The sequence below is a fragment of the Antechinus flavipes genome, chromosome 3, assembly GCF_016432865.1.
Source record: "Antechinus flavipes isolate AdamAnt ecotype Samford, QLD, Australia chromosome 3, AdamAnt_v2, whole genome shotgun sequence".
Classification (NCBI taxonomy): Eukaryota; Metazoa; Chordata; class Mammalia; order Dasyuromorphia; family Dasyuridae; genus Antechinus; species Antechinus flavipes.
The window spans coordinates 43,865,593-43,887,657 of NC_067400.1; the positions used below are offsets into that span (position 1 = coordinate 43,865,593).

A 22,065-nucleotide genomic window follows, 5' to 3' on the forward strand; every position below is an offset into this window, starting at 1 on the left:
TTTGAAAATATTATCTCATTTAATCCTCACAATAATCCTGAAAGGTAGGTCTTATCATTCCCATTTTAAGTTAAGGAAGAGGCAAGAAAAAGCTAAGTGACTTGGGCAAGATCACACAGCTGGTGAGTATAAGAAGCAGGATTTGATTCCAGGTATTTCCCGTATTCCTGACTCTAAAGTCATAGCTCTATCCATTATGTTACATTACTTCTTAATCAAAAGCATCTTTCACAAAAGAACCATAATTATTATTACCAAAAACTTATATTTTGGGTCCACTTTGTGTATGGTGCTATGAGAGGTATTGTGGGAAGCCAATTGAGTAGATGGAGTGCCATCATTCTGAGAAATCGATGGGGTTTTTGTTATTTTCTAGACCTCTTGCATTTCAGATTAGTGAAACTCAAGGAATTCCCTACGTTTGAGATCCATTTGTGCTCCATTTCCAGCAGTGGTCAGAACAAGAAGAAATATATTCCCAAAAAAAGTCTATGAATTAAAATAGAAGTAGAACCTCCATGGGGGTCATTCATGGTGATTAAATACAGAAAAATGCCTCCAGGGAGCCAGTAGAATCTCTGCCTTTAGAAATCAAGAATCATTTCATTTCACTTCAAGGACATTCCCATCTGACCCTAATTCTATATAAATCCTTTTTAACATTTTAACATAAGACCTTCTCTGTTCATTTTTTTAAATTTTAAGGCCTATAATAGTGAAAATTCAGTCAGATTTATAATGAATCCCTTTTTCAATCACTCTGCCATTTGTTTTGCCACATGAAAATTCAGAGGATGCATGAGAAAATGTTCTCCTTGTCTCACATTTGATTTTCTTCTTTTATCAACAGAAAGGCATAGATAAGGAATTCTATCTTCAACCTACAGTATATGATGAAAACGAAAGCCTATACTTGGATGAAAACATTAGAAAATTCACAGGAAGTCCCAGTCAAGTGAATAAGAGTGATCCAAGCTTCCAAAAATATAACAAAATGTACTGTAAGGGAAATTTTTATTTCATAGGATAATAGATTGAATAGTGAATAAATATCATTCTCTTTGCAGTCTACATTTCAAGGTCTTTAGAGATTGGGTTAGAGACACTTTAACCACTCAATTAAACTCAGTGACCATTTATGAGTATCTATGAGGGAATAAGTTAAGTTAGAATTAGGGATAAACCTGGAATTCCAATGGCATGGAAAAATTCAAAGTAAAGACACTCTCTCCTCCAAGGAAAATCAGCATTTTCTCTATATAGTGTTAGAGAGTTGTCTGAAGCTTTGGAAAGCTGAGTCCTTGCCTAGAAAAATACAGTCAGTAAGTACTTGGGGTGGTACTTAATGACTTTCAAGATAGAGCTGTCCCATCTCCTGGGAGTACCCAAAGATGTAACAGTTACCGTTCAAAAGAAATATATGTGTGTGTGTATATATATATATATATATATATATATATATATATATATATATACACACACACACACACACACACACACACATTTATGTGTGTGTGTACATGATAATTACAGGAAGATGGAGAGAGCATCCATAACTAAAGGGGTTGGGAAAAGACTTGCCTTGACAGATAGGACATAATCTGAGCCTTGAAGAAAATTGGGAATTCTGTAAAATTCTTTTTTATATCCTAAATCTATAAAGTCAAATTTGCTCACCCATAATGCATACAAGAACCCCAAGATGATAGAACAAAATTTTCAGCTATACTGACTATCCTAAAATTATTACTGAGTTGTAGAGTAGATATGACATGTGATGATGGAGAGAGGACCTATCCAAAGGAAATAATAGCATTTTTACTATTTTGAAGTATTAGTGAAAAAATAATAATTAACACACTTTCCTTTTCCACAACTTTTCCAGCCATCAATGGATACATGTTTGGAAATCTACCAGGACTTGATATGTGCTTAGGTGACAAGATCTCATGGCATGTCCTCAGTATAGGATCAGAAGAGGATATCCATGGGATATATTTTTCAGGACACACATTTGTCTCTTTGGGATGGAGGAGAGACACTATCAATGTGTTTCCACAAACCTCTCAGACTCTCTATATGACAGCAGATTCCCCAGGTGAATATCTAATCTTTTCCTCTGAAATTCTTCTCACGTATTCAGTAGGAGCTACTTTTTGTACAGGACCAGGAATTCTTACAGCCAGAAGTTTATGAAGACAAAGAAGTGAATTGTAATTTGGAGGGTATGGTCTTTGCAGTAGGACAAAGAAGAAGCAATGGAGGGAAGACATGGATATCAGAGACACACAATTATTTTCAGGAGACTTCTCTCCCTCCCCAAAAAGAAAAGAAAGAACAATGAAGAATGCAAAACCCTGAAAGGGAACAGTGACTTGCTCAAAATCATATAGGCAGTGAACAAGAAGGAATGTTTTGTAGTGAATAATATCAAAAGAACACAAGTGGTAGTTTAAAACATTATTCTGTTCATTTGATAATATCTGGATGAATTTGTGTAATATTTTGCATAAACATGCACAATTTTCTGGAGCTCTTCCCCTCTGCTTCTTTGGGGTCTCCATGTCCATATACTCCAGCATACAAAAGAGCATTCTCTATAAAATTAAAACTTTTCTTTGAATTAAGACTACACTTAAAGAATAGACTAAAAAGTGGTGTCGATGCATAATGTATACTAACTCATGATGCCTAAAAACCCCTTCATCTAAGCAGAAAAAAGAAACTAAAATAAAAGAACAAAGATCTCTTGTCTTTTAGTGGGGCTTACTGTTGTATGGAATAGTAAGGATTTGATTTATTTATTTGTTTTAAATATAGGAATTGTTACCTCATTATATTTTTGTTTTTATATATTCAATTCTGTGAGCACCTAGTGAGTGCCTTTTATAAATAAGGCATAAGACCAAGTGCAAGAGAGATGAAGGCAAAAACCAAAGAGATTTGTCTTCAAAATTCCACATTTTGCTTACTAGCCTTTACATTCTGTTTATTCTTTTTGAATAGATTCACATAGGAAGAGGAGTCCAATAAACTCATCAATCGTAAAACCTTAAAAATGATGTCTTTCTTCTTCACCTTCTTAGGGCAATTTGAAGTTACTTGTCTCACAACGGACCACTTTACAGGTGGTATGAAGCATAAATACCGAGTGAAACCATGCAACAAGCCTTTTAATGACTACACCATCTATAAGGAGGGGAAGGTTTACTACATTGCAGCAGTGGAAATTGAATGGGATTATTCTCCCAGCAGAAAGTGGGAAAAGGAATTGCAACATTCACAAGGAAAAAAGTAAGAGTCGGGAGGTTGGTGAGTCCTGTAAGCAAACTGTAAGCGAATGCATGTATATATGTGCCCCCATTCAATCCAACAAGTACTTATGAAACACTGTGCCCGGGGACTGGGGGGTGGAGTGGGGGGTACAAAGATTACATCAAAACAGTCCTTTTCCTCAAGAACTTTACATTCTATGGGAAGCTACATTCATTTTGAATCCATCTGAACTGCCTTCTTTGATTTAAAATCTCTACAAGCTTTGATTATGGAGATATTTCTCTCTCTCTCTCTCTTTCTCTCTCTCTCTTTCTCTCTGTCTCTCTCTTTCCATCTCTTTGCCCTTTTTTCTTTTTCTCTATCTCTGTTTCTGTCTATATATCTCTCTATTTACTTTCTCTCCTCTTACTTTTTATTACTGTTTAATGAATATATAAACTATGATCCTTCTAAGTATAAGGACTTTCACTTTTTCCTCACTTTTATTTTTATCTGAATTTTCATTCATTTTAATGAATTCTTACTAATCTTCTTCCTCATGTCATTTGATTTCTTTCACTCACTTTCTTGTTAGAAACTCTTTTTTTCAGTTCTGTGCTATAACTACCTACTAAATCCCTATGATGCGCTGAGTGTGGTCCCAAGAATACAAAGACAAACATAGGCTAGTTCCTACCTTCAAATAGCTTACATTTATTCCACAGAGAGAACATCCTGTTTGCAGATAAGGAAATTACAAAGTATGTACAAAGCAAAGTACATCATTTCAAGAAGAAAAAAATACTAATATCCAAGAAAGAGCACCTATAGGAAGGAAGTGGCTCAAGGGCTGTGCTTTGAATGAAGCTGAGTATTCTAAAATAACCAGGTCTTGCAAAGACCTGGAGGGTAGTGGAAGATGGAGCTCGTGTACAGAGAAAGCTGTTGCATCAGTTTGATTATCCATGAAAATACATTTCAGAATAAAAACTATGAAAGTACAATATTCTTTTTCCAAATTAAGCTTAGGACTAGATGGGTAGAAATAACCACTTTTTTTTTTTTTTTTTTAGCATAGTGTCTTTATTCTCTATATAAATGAATGAATAATGTTATTTTCATGAATGTTTTCATTTAAACACTTTGCTCATTTTAAATGTTTAAATGAACCAGGTTTTAAGTTTGTATGTATCTGTTTCAGTGTTTCAGGTTCAAGTTTATTTTTGGAGAAAACTTATGGTTGGTTTCTTGGTTCAAAATACAAGAAAGTTGTTTTCTCTGAGTACAGAGACGGCTCCTTTAAGACTCCAAAGCCAAGAACAAAAGAAAACAAACATCTGGATTTGCTAGGTACTGAATTGTGTGGTTTAGTTGATTGCTCTACATGACCTAGTTAGATTTTTTTTCTTTGACCCCAGAAATGGTTCCATTATAGAAGAGCCCTGAATCCATTTAGGGATCTAGATAAAAATGAGCATCATCCAGCAAATTGGAGTCTTGCAATAGATGTTGCCACAAAACAGCAAGCCATGGAACGGACCCCTAAGATAGCTTTATAATTCAGTCCCAATGTGGTTAACTAGCTCAAGCTTCTAAACTACTGCCTGGAACTATGTAGTTTTGTTTTCTATGTGATTTTAAACCCTTCCTTGCCCTCTTTACATCAAGCTGCAAAGATTTGATCTCAAAATATTAAAATCCTAGGAACTACAGAATCTAGAATTTGAAAGGGTCTTCAGAACCACTAGTCCAATTCCTTAACTTTATAGATCAAGAAATTGTAACTTAGAGAGGGAGGAAAGATTTGTCTATAAGCAGTATCACCCTATTGTTCATTAAAATATAACTCACCTGGGGCAGGTAGGTGGTGCAGTACTAAAGTCAGAAGGACCTGAATTTAAATTTAGCCTCAGACACTTACTATCTGTGTGATCCTAGGCAGATCATTTAACTCAATTTGCCTCAAAAAAATAACAAAGCAGCATGGCTTTGAAAATAATATGCTATTATATACCTCAACAATGATACTGTTTGAGGATGTATTCTGATGGAAGTGGATCTCTTCGATAAAGAGAGCCTTAATTGATCAAAGATGGACAGAAGCAGCTACACCCAGAGAAAGAACACTGGGAAATGAATATAAACTGCTTGCATTTTTGTTTTTCTTCCTGGGTTATTTATACCTTCTGAATCCAATTCTCCCTGTGCAACAAGAGAACTGTTCGGTTCTGCAAACATATATTGTATCTAAGATATACTGCAACCCATTCAACATGTAAAGGACTGCTTGCCATCTGGGGGAAGGGGTGGAGGGAGGAAGGGGAAAAATCGGAACAGAAGTGAATGCAAGGGATAATGCTGTAAAAAATTACCCTGGCATGGGTTCTATCAATAAAAAGTTATTTAAAAAAAATAAAGAAAATAATATGCTAAATTTATCATATACTATTTTTAGGGCAGGTTGGATTACTATAAGTATTTCTAGTTTCATATACGAATATAGATATATGTGAGGCTGAAACTTTATGTTTGCAAACACTTCTATCCACCTAAAGTAGATAACACATAAGTAAGATGGTAATAATAGAATTACAGGCATTTAAAGTAGATGGAGATGGATAGAACATTTAATTCAAAACTTTCAGTTCATAGAAAGAGAAAAAATTTAGAAATTAAGTCAACATATATTTTTAAGTACCCATTTTGTTCCAGGCACTGTGCTAAGTGCTGGATATACAAAGAAAGGTCAACAACAGCAACAACTAGTCTCTAGTCTCCAGGACCTCACAATATAATGGAGGAATCATGATGGCACAGGAAGCTGAATTTGAAAGTCAGAAGGAGATTCAGATTGGTCCAACTTATACACAGTGGGTATCTCCTGTGTAATATTCTAGAAAAGGGGACATTTTATCTGGGTTTGAAAACCAATGTGAGGGAACCCACTGCTTCCTAGGTAGCTCATTCCACTTAAGGACACCTCTAGTTGTTATGAAATTTGTTCTTTTATATATAACACACATGTGTGTTTTTGTTAGTGTTGTGCTTTTTTTCTAAATGTTTTTTCCTAATACTTTTTTTTCCTAACAATCTGAATTTACCTCGTTGCAACTTCTGCTCAATATTTCTTCTGATTTTTAAGACTGGAAGAAGCCTTAGAAATGCTTCTTAAGTATATATAAATATATTTTTTAAATCAAGCCTAGAGGGCAGTAGCACAATTTTTTTTATCCAAGAATGTCCTTCTCCCTACTGCATCCTGGATTCCCCAGGCATGAAACTTAGAAGCAGCTTCATTTGTACATATAAATCACATTTAAATCTTTACAAGTTTTCTAAGTATGTGGATCCCATTTTAAGAGTAGGAATACTCAGTTGAGATTAGATGATATACACTGACATACATTTTTTTCCTCTCTTTTTTTAAAGAGGATGTTACTCCTTTGGCTTCCTCATCTACCCTTTCAGTTCTCCTTGTCATTCTCGCTATCAGCAGAGAAGTTTTCCGGAGAGGGGGGAGATCCTCAAACCTCATATAAAGAAGGGAGCTCAGAGAATTAACTAATGTTTAAGGGCTATCCATGAGATTCTTCACACTCTCCTCAGCATCCTATATTTCCAGATTTTACAGTTCTTTGAGATTGTTACATTACTTTATGCCTCAAAGATAAGGGGGTACCTAGGATGGGTAGCAGAATAGATAGAAACGAATAGAGAAAATGTCAAGGAAATTTTATTGTGTTGAATTTTAAATTTTAAATTTTAAAGTACTAATCAATTAATGAGTCAGTCAGCAAGTATTTGTTAAGGAAACTGGGGACCTAGATACAAAGAGTGAAATAATCCTCATTCACAGAGTTTGCATTCTAATGAGCGTGACAAATATATGCATAATAAATACTAAGTAAATAAATGCTAATATATGCCCATAGTTAAATTGTATGATGCTTTAGGGGAAAAAAAAGGAACCAACAGTTGGGAAAAATCAGAAAAAAATAATAGCATTTTTATAGCATTTTGATGTTGCAAAATACTTTTATATGTTATCTCATTTGATCCCTGCAAAAACATCATCCCCAGTGTACAGGTAAGGAAACTAAGGTGGACAAAGATTAAGTAACCTGTGCTTGAGGCAAGACCAGCATTTTATGTCTTGTGTCAAGAAGTCTAAGACTTACTTAGGGACCTCACACAGCTCCTGGTTTTAGAGCTTAAATTTTGTGCTATTGTAGGGAAAGGTCTTATTTACTGTCCAGTCTGCAAAGAAACAATTTTATCTCAGGGTTTCTAACCAGATGTACCAAATCTAGCCCAGTATTACTCAGAACCATATTTTCTGGCAAGCTTGAGCTCCTGTCAATCAAGAGGGAGAAAATAATCATTTGATAATAATTGCTCTCTATAGTGCAATAAAGTTTGCAATTATCTTACATATCAGGGCCAAGACTTAGAACTAGACTCCCTGATTTCAGATCCGTCTATTTGTCCTGCTAAACTCTCTTGTTTCTTCAATTATGCGACAGAAATTCTGTTCATCAGCATTTGTTGTAGCTTATCACATTTTTGATAGAAGGGAAAGGCCAAAAAACATATTCCTCTTTCCTCCTATCCCTTGGTCCCTTGCCATGAGATTTTTGTTTGGTTCATTAGGAAAGAAAAGAGAAAAGAGCTGGTTCAGTTTTAAAACTCCCAGGAAGGCTGTAATCTGATGTATCAAATGGTTCTTACAGAGGCAATTGTTCTAAAGATGGTGTTGTGGAATCTAGGTCACCAGAGTCTTGAAAGCAGCTGAAAGCCATGATTTATAAACCAACAATGAGCTCCTTATTCGCTGCATTCATTTTGGTAGGCTTACAGTTCCCACCCAGACTCCCCAATCCTCTCACCCCAAATCTCCCTACTTTGCAGAAAACTTTTAAAAAATATATTATGTGAGAGGGCAGCTAGGTGACACAGTGGATAGAGCATCAGCTCTGAAGTCAGAAGGACCTGAGTTCAAATCTGATCTCAGACACTTAACACTTCCTACCTATGTGACTCTGGGTAAATCACTTAATCCCATTTGTCTCAGCAATATATATATATATATATATATATATATATATATATATATATATATATATATATATATATATATATATATATATATATATATATATATATATATATATATATATATATATATATATATATATATATATATGTGAGGCATCTAAAGCCAAGGACAATACCTCTCCCTGCCCTACCCCATCCCAAATTCATGGAGTAGGTACTTTTGATAAGACTATGCTGTTTTCAAGAAACTCCATGGTTTTGTACTGGTACAAAAATTTAATGAAATGCATATCAAGAAAAGTAGTGATAAGACGTTTGCTTATAGTCTTACACTAGCCTTTTTTGGGGGGAACTCATTTTGTAAAAGGAAGGAAAATGCTTATGGTACCTGAAGGTGCTAAAATTCAATAAAAAAGATAATTGATGAAAATCACTATGCTTAAGTTTGGAGGGGTTGGTACTGAACCTTTATATTTTATTTTATTTTTATTTTGAAATGAGTCTATGACCTTTTTTTTAAACAATAGCTTTTTATTTTCAAAATACATGCAAAAATAATTTTCAACATTCACCCTTAAAAAACCTTGTGTTCCAAATTTTTCTCCCTCCTCCCCTATTCCCTCCCTTAAAGAGCAAGTAATCCAATATCTTAAGTGAAATAACACCAATGTCTCTCTCTTGTTTATTCCCACTAGGTCCAATAATTAAGGCAAATGTTGGAGATAAAATTACAATTGTCTTTAAAAACCTGGCCAGCAGGCCTTATTCTATTGATGCTCATGGAGTGAAAAGAGATTATTCTACTGTTCCTCCAACAAAACCAGGTAATTGCTTGGGGAGAGAAATCATCTGGACAAGAAGTCTTTCTTAAATCCTTAAGATTTCATCTGCATAAGGACTCTTTTCTAGCAAAAAGAAATCATAAAGCTACTCTGATTTCTTAAGTGGTCCCTGAGAATGCTTATGGGTCTTTGATTCCTCTGTTAATGAAACGATCTCTCCTATAACTAGTGTGACCCAAGAACGGGTCCATTCTTGAATCTTTCCACTTTGTGAGGATCTTAAAGAGTTTGTATTTTCCTCTGAATTCTTGGGGAACCAAGAGTCAGCTTCATACTGTGAAGTGAAATAGAATCTTAGTTGAGGTAAGACACAACATGATTTATGATGAGTATTATACCCAACAAAATCTTATAAGGTGAAGGCCAGATAAACATTAATAATAATTGCCAGCATATATGAAACATCTTAAGATGTGCAAAGTACTTTGTAAATATTGTCTCACTTCATCTTCTTAAGAATCCTGGGAATGCAATGCTATTTGAATCCTATTTAATAGAAGAGAAAACTGAGGCAGACAGGATTAAGTGACTTGCCCAGGATCACACAAAGTACCTGAGGAAAGACTAGAATTCAAGAGTCCCCAACCCTAAGTTGGGCAGTCAAAAAGAAAAAGAAAAGCAATCCACAAATCTATATGTCTGTTAATATAAAACATTCTTGAGTAAGATACTTCATTCATAGAATGTGGAGGGAGGGAATAAAGATTAGAAATTACATTTGGATGATGATTTTTTTCCAAATGCTTTGCAAATATGCATCTACCTATAATTAGATTTGCAAAGAGAATATACATATTAGTATAAACCAGCTTGCAAGATGTTGAGAAGTAAGTGGCAGGTTAAAATAAAGTCATTAGTTACAAGATAGTTTGGGAGGAAGAGGTAGCAGTGGTAGGGATTAAGAAAGGATTCATGTAAAAGGTAATGATTGAGCTGTGGTTTGAAGGACAAGAAGAATTATATGATATGGAGGGGAGAAAGTTAATCAGTTAACTATTATTAACAGGTAATCATTAATATAATTAATTAAATATATCATAGGTATTTAATAAATAGTTGTTGAATTGAAACAAATTTGCCTCAACAGGAGAAATAAGAGTATATAAGTGGAAAATTCCTGAAAGATCTGGGCCTACCCAAAATGATTCTGTTTGCATACCCTGGGTTTACTTTTCAGCTGTAGATAAAGTTAAGGTAAGTTGTCCATGATTTAAAAAATATATAGATAGATAGATAGATAGATGGATGGATGGATGGATAGATAGATAGATGGATGGATAGATGGGTGGATGGATAGATAGATAGATGGATGGATGGATAAATGGGTGGATGGATAGATAGATAAATAGATAGATAGATGGATGGATAGATAGATGGATGGATGGATAGATGGGTGGATGAATAGATAGATAGATAGATAGATAGATAGATAGATAGATAGATGGATAGATAGATAGATGGATGGATGGATGGATGGATAGATGGGTGGATGGATAGATAGATAGGCACATAATATAAATAAAGTGTGGTGGGTCATAAAAAAATCTAGTCAAAGCTAGATGTGGTGGCCCATGTCTGCAATCCCAGGTGTTGAGAAGGCTGGGGCTGGTGGATCACTTGAATTCAGGAGTTCTGAGATGCAGTCAGGCCCATCAGGTGTGCACGCTACATACAGTACTAGCTCCCTCAGAATTGAGAACATTCAAGAAGAAGGGCAGACCAGCCCAGCTGGACAAGGAGCAGTTTCCCTACTGATCAACAGTGGGACCAGGTCCATGAATCACCACTGAGCATCTAGCCTGATTAGTTCAGGGAGAGCTAGGGTCAAAAGAGAATAAAACAAGAGCAGTTCTAATCTCTGTAGATTTCCTACTGAAACAAACTACTCTCACCTCCTCTTTTGAATAGCACTAAAAAGGCTTGCATTTTTCAAAGATAGAAAGCATCCAGGACAATCTCAATTCACTTTGGATAAAAAATGCCATCTGCATCCAGAAAAAGAGCTAAGGAAACTGAATGTAAATCAACACATGCTATGTTCACTTCTTTTTTTCTGCTTTTTTTCCTCTAATCTCTCCTGTGGTTTTTCCCTTTTGCTCTGAATTTTCTCTCTCCCAACATAATTCATGAAGCAATGCGCATTAAAAATAAATAAATTTACTAGAAAAAATAAAGATAGAAAGCAATGATCATACAATGATTACCAAGAAACCATAAAATGTAAACACCCTGAGAACAGGAACTGTGTCATCTTTTTTTTTTTTTATCCCAAACACCTGATTATAGGAGGCTTTATGTGTGTGTGTGTGTGTGTGTGGGTGGGTAGACTTATGTACATATATACATATACTTGTTGATTGATTGAGGAATGAATAAACTCAAAATCTCAGACTTAAAGGTGATTCCATTAAAGAATAAGCCTTATATGAAAGATTTAATTCTCTTTTCAATTGCATAATCTAAGATGTCTTCACATTTCATTACTCTCCATCAGCTAAAAAACTGCAGATGTTAAATACATAGACATTATTGCTCAGTTAGATCTAGTTGGAGTTCTTTTGATGTCATTGGAATAAAGGTAACAAATATTTATTAGATGCTTACCACATACCAAGCATTGTGCCACATGCTTTACAAACATTAATTTGTATAATTTGTATATCCTGTAAGGAAAGTGCTACTGATATTCCCACTTTACAAAAATGAGGGAGAAGGGGGTTTGAATTTAGGTTTTCCTAACTGGAGGCCCTGAACTATCCCAGCTAGTTGCTATTATAGCTTATAACTTAGTTTGTTTTTCTGATTTGTGTTTTCAGGATCTCTACAGTGGATTAGTTGGACCTTTGATAGTCTGTAAACGAAATGTCAACATGGACCACGGAGTTAGCCATGTTGTTAATCTTTTTCTTCTTTTTATGATTGTTGATGAGAACCTATCCTGGTACTTTGATGAAAACATCAAAAAATATTCTCCACATCCAGAGAAAGTAAAAAAAGCTGACCCAGACTTTATTTTGAGCAACCAAATGCATGGTAATACTGTTTCACAGATGATGTAGTCGATAATAGCCAATTTTCTTTATAAAGGGAGAGTGAGGATCCAGAAACCAAAAAAGCAGATCTTTCTATAGAAATAAAACTGCAAACACAGAACCTCTTTTCCTCATTCATATAATCATCCATCTTAATAGGTCCCCCAAATTCTTTCAGAAACAAAAATGGTGGGCTCCCTGGATAGAATAATCCAAATAGAAATGAGGAAATATTACCTACCACTTTGAGTTTCCATTTTGAAAGTTAAAATTATAAAATTAAAATTGAATTAAACTCATATTCAGTTTCATTTTAGTTGGAATTGCTTTCTTTCTTTTTTTTTAATTTTATTTTATTTAATAATAACTTTATATTGACAGAATCCATGCCAGGGTAATTTTTTACAACATTATCCCTTGCACTCGCTTAGGTTTCGATTTTGCCCCTCCCTCCCTCCACCCCCTCCCCAAGATGGCAAGCAGTCCTATATATGTTAGATATGTTGCAGTATATCCTAGATACAATATATGTTTTCAGAACCTAACAGTTCTCCTGTTGCACAGGAAGAATTGGATTCAGAAGGTAAAAATAACTCGGGAAGAAAATCAAAAATGCAAATAGTTCATATTCGTTTCCCAGTCTTCTTTCTTTGTGTGTAGCTGTTTCTGTCCATCATTTATCCATTGAAACTGAGTTAGGTCTCTTTGTCAAAGAAATCCACTTCCATCAGAATACATCCTCATACAATATCGTTGTCGAAGTGTATAATAATCTCCTGGTTCTGCTCATTTCACTTAGCATCAGCTCGTGTAGGTTTCTCCAAGCCTCTCTGTATTCATCCTGCTGGTCATTCCTTACAGAGCAATAATATGGAATTGCTTTCTAATCCTATTTTTAAATTGCTAAAATATTTTACATTTTTATATACTTGTATATGTACAGATATATAAAGATGTATGAAAAATCAAATGTACATATATATGCACATACAGAGAAATTTAGTCACATATGCAAATACTTTGTGTTAGAAATATAGAGCAAAAATCTGTCAGTTTTATATAGCAGAAACTGAGCATTACATGAAAATGAATGCTGATATTACAGGTCAACAATATAAATGGAAATTGAAGTTTCTCCTTGGTTCCTGATTACTTGTTGAATATGTCAATATATGTGTACACGTAAGTGTTTAAATGCAAATAGACTGGGTTTTTAATCAGCATAGAGAACTCAGTGATACAATTTGAGAACTCTTATAGAATTTATCAGATAAATCTTACATATCCTTATTTTAGCACCCCTTCTAATGAATAGAGAATATAAGTAAAGATTTTTTTTCAAAAGATCAAAATCAGCCTTAGTTTTGCTTTCCTCAGCAAAGAAAATTCTAGTAATATAGGCTTTAAAAAAAAAGAATGAATGAATGGAATGACTTTTTTTAAGGATTAGTTTTCCAGCTTTAGAATCTTTACTACCTCTGATCTATTTGCTGTATTTAGAAAATGATCTATTATTTCATATCCTTATTTTTAAAAGATATCTGATAATGTTTTTGTCTCTCAGCAATTAATGGAAGACTTAATGGAAACACACAGGGTCTGACAATGCATATTGGAGATACAGTGAACTGGTATTTGATTGGCTTGGGAAGTAATATAGATGTCCACACTGTTCACTTCCATGGTCACAGCTTCAAATATAAGGTACACATCCGACCTGCCACAGATTCTTGTTATTTTTCTGATGCTTTCTGTATTAGCTGATGGACTTGTATGAAACTGTGAAATAATACACAGTATCGGAGATCTCAAAGGTTATCTAGTCTAATTTCTTTCATTTTTATTCATTCATTCATTCATTTAATTATTCTCAATCAATTAATTAATTGGAGGCAGAGTTCTCCTATCTATCCCAGAGTAGAAGAGCAGCAACCATTCATGGGACCCTGAACTATGGTTATCATGGAAGCTTTGGTCCATTCCTAGCTGTACTGATGCACCCCTCCTTACTCAGTCTAGTGTCTTCTAGCTCCGGGGAATTCACCATGTTGGTACTAGTCTTGCTGCATACACCCAGTTGGGTTCAAATCTATTGCAACTCAGAGCTCAAGAGCCTATACAATCCATTAGTTTTTCTCAACTTCTCCATTAGTAAAGATTGTAGGCATATGCCAATTTGCCCTTGTTTTATAGATGAGAAAACTGAGTCTCAACGAGCTTCATTGATTTTCCTTTAGTCATTTGGATAGTAATTTTCAAATGTAGGATCTGAATCAGAGTCCTCTTTAATCACTTAATCAACAATTAAGTATTTATCAAATGATATTTAAAATACAATCAATCAAAAGCAAAATTAGAGAGAAGACAACCTAGAGTAATTCAAAGACATGGGATGTTCAAGATGTTAGTAATCCAGTTGAAGAAACAAGAATCATTATGAATGAGACAACTACCAGATAATACTAAATGGGACAAAATTAAGTTCTTATTTGTGCAGTAAACTTAATATCTATGACAGGAGTTCCAAGGAGAGACATCTTGATGAGGGTTGGTTTTGTTATCTGTAAGGGAAGAAAATGAACTAAGCACTGAAAAATGGATAGAATTTGAATGAGGGTAAGAAGACAGTGACAAGGAAATTCTAATACAATGAGCAAAGAGATGAAAGAGGGAACCACTGCATATACCTGGTACCAAGGAAGTCTGATGGAATTAGCATTTGTGTTGAGAAGTAGGAGGAGTCATAAAATAGGATCAAATTCATCAGGACCTTGAAAATTAAGCACAGGATAATACACAAAGAGAAAGAGACATGCTATTGTCAATCTGAACTTTTCAAGGTTTTATTTCCTTACAAAATCCGATATTCTTTAAAAATTCATCTTCTAAAGTGACTACAAAATCTTGGAGCCATGAGAACCTTAATTAAACTTTGTGTTTGAGAGGCTCTGATAAGGTTAAAAGAATATAAATTATGCTATTACCTGAATTACCTTGAATCAATTCACTGATATAATTTCATTTTTCCCATTCAGGGTGCTGGATTTTATCGCTCAGATGTTTATGACCTTGTTCCTGGAAGATTCAAAATTGTTCAAATGTACCCAAAAGATGCTGGGATTTGGTTATTCCACTGTCATGTTACTAAACACCTTAGTAGTGGGATGGAAAGCACTTATACTGTTTTAGAAAGAAAAGGTAAAGGTAGTTAAGGTACTTAAATACTATTGTGATCACAACAGTTTAATGTCTGTCCCAAGAAAATTATAATAATGTAAAGATCTTGAGGTATAAATACACACATCGTTTGTGGTTAACATTTTAAAATACTTGAGTAAGTTTCACTGTTCCATTCCTTCTTACGCCACTGTCCTTAAAGAATCAGTGAGACTCCTCCCAGAGATTAATTTTGAATATGAGGGGGAATCTCTTCTGTCAGTCAATAAACATTTTTTCACCTCTCTACATCTAGGATCTTCTGAATACAGCTTAAAAGTATCCAAGATAGATATATAGAACTTTCTGAGAACCAGTCACTGTGTAATAATGAATTAAGGATCCACTTCAAAATTTGGAAGAATAGGATCAAATTCCATGTTTGCTCCCTGCCAGCTGTTTGACCTTTGGCAAATCACTTAAACTCTCTATCAGTTATGAAGGATTTATTCATTTACATAGATGAAAGGATTTTCCACACTGGATGCCCCTTAGAATGATAAAATTGCAGGTTTTAACAACCACCACCATCATCATAAAATATGATTATAGAACAAGTGCCAAGATTTACAATATAACAAACATTTATTCAACACATTCTGCTGTGCCTGCTGTGTCTTTTTATCTCTTCTGGGGACAGAGAAGTATCTACATAAACTTTCAATGGTGCATGTTTATTTGTTTTGATTGGACATGCTAACTCTAGAAGCATCTATTTGGAAAATTACAAAAAGAAGACAGAATAAGAACAAAGAAAACTCTTATTCATCTCAAATTCAAAAACAGACTTTTTGAAAGCCTCTGATATATTTCTTCTCTTTTATATGTCAAAGAAGCCAGTTTTCCTCTTTTTGAGTTGTAAGGTCTCTTTTAGTACTATGTGGTTCTGTGATCCATGGAGATTCACATTGCAAGGGCATTCAAAATGGAAAACTATCTCCATTACTCTATGAATTCTCTTTTTAGTAAATATATACAAATTGTATATGTTATATATAGTATGTACATATATATAATGTATATTTGCAGACATTTAAAGTAGTATTTAATCATCAAAAGTTATTACTCTTATTGGCTTTAAATGTGGTAATGGAGTGAATAATGTCACAGTAGATGAAGGGTTGGGTTTGGAGTCAGGAAGCTTTAAGTCCAGTTATCATCTCTGACATTTAATCAATGGGGCCAGTGACTTAAGGTCTCAGTATTTCCTTCAGTCAGTTCAGGGTTAGGAGGTCATCACAGCAGAGGTAAATATAACTCCTTTTCATACTCATGTATTAATTAGAATGAGTGTCTCTTCAGTTCCAGGGGAGAATGGTTTTCATCCTTATAGCAACCTTTCAGAAGGGTAAATGATTAGGGATGCTTTATAAACTCCTGTGTGATCTTGGGGCCAAGAGGATTGAAGAAACTTTCTCAGGTGGTTCAACTCCAAGTCTTCACTATCCACTGAGAATCTCCCTTGGCAAACCACAAAGAGCTTCCTTCAGTAGCAGGGCTAAGAAATTAAATTCTAATATTCAAGAAGCCTAGATTTTAGAATTAAAATTAAATATGTCGCAGTGTATCCTAGATACAATATATGTGTGCAGAACCAAACAGTTCTCTTGTTGCACAGGAAGAACAGTTTACACTCATTTCCCTGTGTTCTTTCTTTGGATGTAGCTGCTTCTGTCCATCACTGATCAATTGAAACTGAGTTAGATCCTCTCTTTGTCAAAGAAATCCACTTCCATCAGAATACATCCTCAAACAGTATTGTTGTTGAAGTGTATAATGATCTCCTGGTTCTGCTTATTTCACTTAGCATTAGTTCATGTAAGTCTCTCCAGTCCTTTCTGTATTCATCCCGCTGTTCATTCCTTACGAACAATAATATTCCATAACATTCATATACCACAATGTACCCAATCATTCTCCAATTGATGGGCAATTGAACAACATTTTAAACAAAACAAAAAAATGACTACAGAAGTTAGACCATATAATCTTTCTTTTCAAATATGCATAACTATTCCATAATTCCATACCCTAGGAAGTAAACTAGGTTTCTGGGTACTTTTTTTTTTTTTTTTTTAATATGGAGCTTCTTTAAATCTCTTTGCCCTGCAGAACAAAAAACTTCATGAAGAGATTTTAATGAACCCACATCAATGGTACTAGAGTTGAAGAAAATTGAAAACTCGAGCCTGCAAAAGAAAATAGGAGTTAAATAAAATTATGAATGTAATCATTTGTAATGAAGTGGCTTAAAAATAAATAAAATTAAAATTTTCTTGCTAATCTTTGAGTATAAACTCCTGGAGATTTCAGTGGGATCACATCATAGGAATGTGATAGCGTTAGTGATTGTTCTTAAATTGTTTCAGCCACATCTGACTCTTTGATTTGACATTTCTTTCTCCAATGAGAAAACTGAAGCAAATAGGATTAAATGACTTGCCTAGGTCATACATGGAATGTGTCTATGGACAGTTTTAAACTCAGTTCTTCCTGATTCTAGACCCTGCACGCTATCCACTGCTCTATCCTATCCACTGCTCCACCCTTGCTGTTAAGGATAATGAGTGACAAAAATGATAGGAAAAGCTTGCACAGCAGGCAAACACAGTTATGTTTATCTGAAGATGATAAAAATTCTAGTATAATAATTTAAAATTATATGGTCATTATCCATCTCTTCAGAACAGTCTCAATATTGGATGGAGTCTTGCCTCCTTTCTTCATCCCATCAAACTACCAAAATTTTTTCAGAGTGATTTTCATTTCCTAACACTTTTAAAGCTATGCCTTCTATTACAACATACTTTGAATATTTCCAATTAAAGTAGCATTGATTAAGCACTTCATTGTAAGCTGAGCACTCTACTAAGTCCTTGGGGAAGAGAGATATTTCAGTGATCTCAAATCCCATCTATCAGGGAACTCCCTGAAGTGGTAGCCTTCCCAACTCCCCATCTTTTTCCTCTTTGTCTTGTTCAAGTCCCCCCTTGAATTCTCCATTGATGGAAAAATCAGAAAGAGAGATATATATTCTGGAACTACTGAAATGTTTTTATGGCATAATATACATATGTGTGTCTATATACACACACATGTATATGCATTGTGTATATATATATGTATATTATATACATATGTATAAGTATATGCATGCCTTTATATATTATATGTATACAAACATATACACACACAAATATATATCTTTCATGTAGCTGCCAAATATTTTTAAAGCTCAAATCTGGCCATTTCATTCTCCTATTGAAAAAAAAGCTTCTAAAGACAAGTAAAATATATGTATATATATAAATTCTTTCACCTAAAATCTTTCATACTCTGGCTTCAACCTATCTTTTCTGGACTTATTCTGTATGTATTCTATATATTCTACATTCCCGCAAAAAAAGTTCACAATGTTTTGTCTCCCTCCACAAGGAATCCTTCCTGTGCCTGAAATGTTCTCCTTTTTAACCTTCACTTGTTGGAATTCCCAGCCTCCCCAAAATTCAGTTTAAATGTCTGATCCTTCCTATAAAAGATCCTTTCTGATCTCCAGAGTGTTAGTGCTTCCTCCCAACCAAAAAATTTATAATCTGTACTTAATTCTCTGAGTACATGTTATTTCTACCAAATAGAACATAAACTTCTTAAAGGCAGGAATGATTTTCCTTTTACACAGTATACAGTGTGTAGTAGCTACATAATACTTGTTGAATGAATGAAAAGAATGGCATGAATAATTTCAATCTTCATATAATTTTAAACAGTCAATTTTAGCTAATGGGTTAAAACTTCCACCACATCAAATCTTTTGTAAATGGGTAGAGAAATAGTCTAAATTTATTTTTGATCCCTTCTTTTCCTTACCTGTGGAATTGTTACATTCCAGAAGCTTAATTTAGTGGAATGCTCAAGGATTGCTTATTAAGATTATGAATTTTGATCTTCAAGGGACCTCAGAGATCATCCCAGGCCAATCTCTTCATTTTTCATAAATGAAGAAATTGAGACACAAGGAAGTGAAATGGTCTGTCTAGGGTCATACAATATGTAGTCACATAGAGTAGTCACAGGAACTAGACAATTCACAAACTCAGTCACCTCCAGTCACTGAATAATTAAAAACTTGTTTGACTAGAACAAAGGAAAAAAGGAGGAAAAATAGTCATGTCAGTACTGCACTCAGCCACATTAAAATGCCTTTTAGATCCCCAAAAGGCTATTCCTAAATAGGTCACCACCAATCACTGAATAATCAAAAACTGGTTTGACTAGAATCAAGAAAAAAGGAAGAAAAATAGTCATGTCAGTACTGTACCCAGCCACATTAAAATGTCTTCTAGGTCCCCAAAAGATTATTGGCAAATAAGCTTTCACCTTACCTTTGAGTTATCAAAGTTCTGTGTGTGACAGAACATTTGGACAAAATTCTGGAGTTACATAACTCCTTACACAATTTCCTGTAAAAAGAAAACAATTTGGAGCATCTAGCTGTTGGCAGCTATCACAGTTAGCAGTTTTACATTGAAATTCTGCTATCACTATAGTTAGAAGGACATCTTTTTCAGTTTCTTATTGAAGAATTCTACCTGCAACAAGTCAGTTTTGACCCCATTGTAGGAATTCATGGAATGGATGAACTAAAGCTATTCTGTCTGCCTAATATGAATTTTTAATTAGTCAAATTTTTGATTAGTCAAATACTCTCAGTTGTTCCCATTTGAAACGATTTATTTAGAACTAAATAAAAGACACATAAAGTGAAATGTGTATCTTTCCAATAAACTGTTTCATAAATCTCCTCTCAGAATCATACTTCCATTCCCATCCCATATGCTGGTCTTTATTATTCATAACAATTATTACTCATAATAGTTCATATTATTCATAACCAATAAGATTGCTGCATCCTTTTTTAGCATTTTGGCAAATGTGCAAGTATTGTCTTTAAGCGCGTGAAAGAATATGCTTTGTGCTATTTAAACAAAAGCTTAATTCATAAACATTAATTCATTCAATCAACAAGATGGGCAAGAATTGATCCATATGCTACAGAAAAAGTGGACAATCACAAGTAACAGTATGGTCTTGAGTGCCTCTAATCAATCACCCTGACTTGTGTCCTGATTTCTTCTATATATCCCTTTCTAGGGTGAACTACAAAGAAGCTGCTATTTTTGCTCTGCCCTACTTATATCCTTGATCAAAACTTTCTTAAACCTTTTATTTTTGTTTTTTGGTTTTTGGTTTTTTTTTTTTTTTAATGTGAGCCTTTGCTTTCATCAGGGTTGAAATTCCTTCCATGGATGCAGATGCTATTTATTCTTGTACTTGATTGAAAGGCAATGAAAAGGTCCATATCCTGAAGAAATCCATCACCTTTTGGTGATATAACTTACAATGTTACAGAATTCCTTCAGATCCTGAGATTGAATAATTTATGTGGGGTCACACATTTAATATTATTCATAGGCAAAACTTGAAACCTGTTTCAAAAATGGTCTAAGCTCTGTGTTTGGGATTATAATGGAAAGTACTGAGCTAGTTGTAAAAGTGAAATGGAGAACGTGAGGCCTTAAAAATTATTTCATAATTTCAGTTATTGAGATAATGCACTACTGATTTAGGCAGAATTTAAATTCAGATCTTCCTGACTGCAAAACCCAGCACTCCATGCAGTGTACTGCCAAACTTGCCTAAGAGATTTAAGAGCTGACACATTTTAGAAGCTGTATTTAAGATTCTGAACATAGTGGATGCTCAACCATATGTGATCACTATTTATTTCCCTTCCCCAAAACTGGTTTCTAGGAGTTTTTAACCAGGGATTCATGATTTTTTTTCTATTTTGATCATTGTGCTTCAACAAAATTTGTTTCCTTTGTAATTTTATGAATTTTATTTTATGTGTTTAAAAAGATTATTCCAAGAGGAGATCCACATATTTCACCAGACTAAGTACCCAAAAGTCTAAGATACTAAATAAGGTAAGGATCCTGGCTCTAGTCCCTCTAGACTAGGCATATTGGCCTATTGGCAATTTCAAAGGCATATTGGAAATTATAGCTTGAAAAAGGGAAAAGGGAGTGACTGGAATCACAAAATGACTATCAGATCCAATATCAACCTAGAAGGTCAAAAAGTCTATAATATTGTTTGGTTATTTTTGACTCTTTGTGACCCCATTTGGTCATTGTGACCAAGCATTTGATCATGATTACTATCCCTGCTTTTTTACATAATAAACTCTTGCCTTTTATTTTATCTGTGTGTGTATCTCTCATTTTTATAATGTTTCCTGAAAGCAACATATTGTTGAATTCAAATTTTTAATTTCCTTATCCATTTCCATTTTATGGGTAAATTCATCCCATTCACATTCTAAGCTATAGTTACTTATGTATTTTCTTCCTTCCTAGTTTTCCTCATTATCATTCTCAACTTATTTACCCTATGTACCCTCACTCCTCTGCTTTTACTTCTACCCACTCCCTTGCCCTCCTATTCTTCAACCTACTCACCTATGTAAAATTCCTTTATCCTCTCCCCTCACCCTCTCTTCTTGTCCTTTTATTTCTTAATATTGTAATGCCACAGTTCTCTTTAATTGTCCTGACTTAGTTTCCCTGCACTAGTTTCCCTTGTCTCAAGTTTCCTTAATTGTT

The 22,065-nt window shown here is 34.3% G+C and overlaps 1 protein-coding gene across 1 annotated transcript in view; it reads left to right on the forward strand.

Moving 5' to 3' along the window:
* Positions 1-17,670, forward strand: part of LOC127557738 (ceruloplasmin-like) — a 42,711-nt gene extending 25,041 nt beyond the window's left edge. Inside the window, exons 10-19 of the mRNA XM_051991041.1 lie at positions 851-1,001; positions 1,886-2,098; positions 3,087-3,294; positions 4,457-4,605; positions 9,006-9,134; positions 10,240-10,346; positions 11,969-12,185; positions 13,749-13,888; positions 15,220-15,382; positions 17,513-17,670. Of these exons, the coding sequence (XP_051847001.1) occupies positions 851-1,001; positions 1,886-2,098; positions 3,087-3,294; positions 4,457-4,605; positions 9,006-9,134; positions 10,240-10,346; positions 11,969-12,185; positions 13,749-13,888; positions 15,220-15,382; positions 17,513-17,529 (1,494 nt within the window). The 3' untranslated portion in view covers positions 17,530-17,670. The remainder of the gene's footprint in view (positions 1-850; positions 1,002-1,885; positions 2,099-3,086; positions 3,295-4,456; positions 4,606-9,005; positions 9,135-10,239; positions 10,347-11,968; positions 12,186-13,748; positions 13,889-15,219; positions 15,383-17,512) is intronic.
* The last annotated feature ends 4,395 nt before the right edge of the window (positions 17,671-22,065 follow it).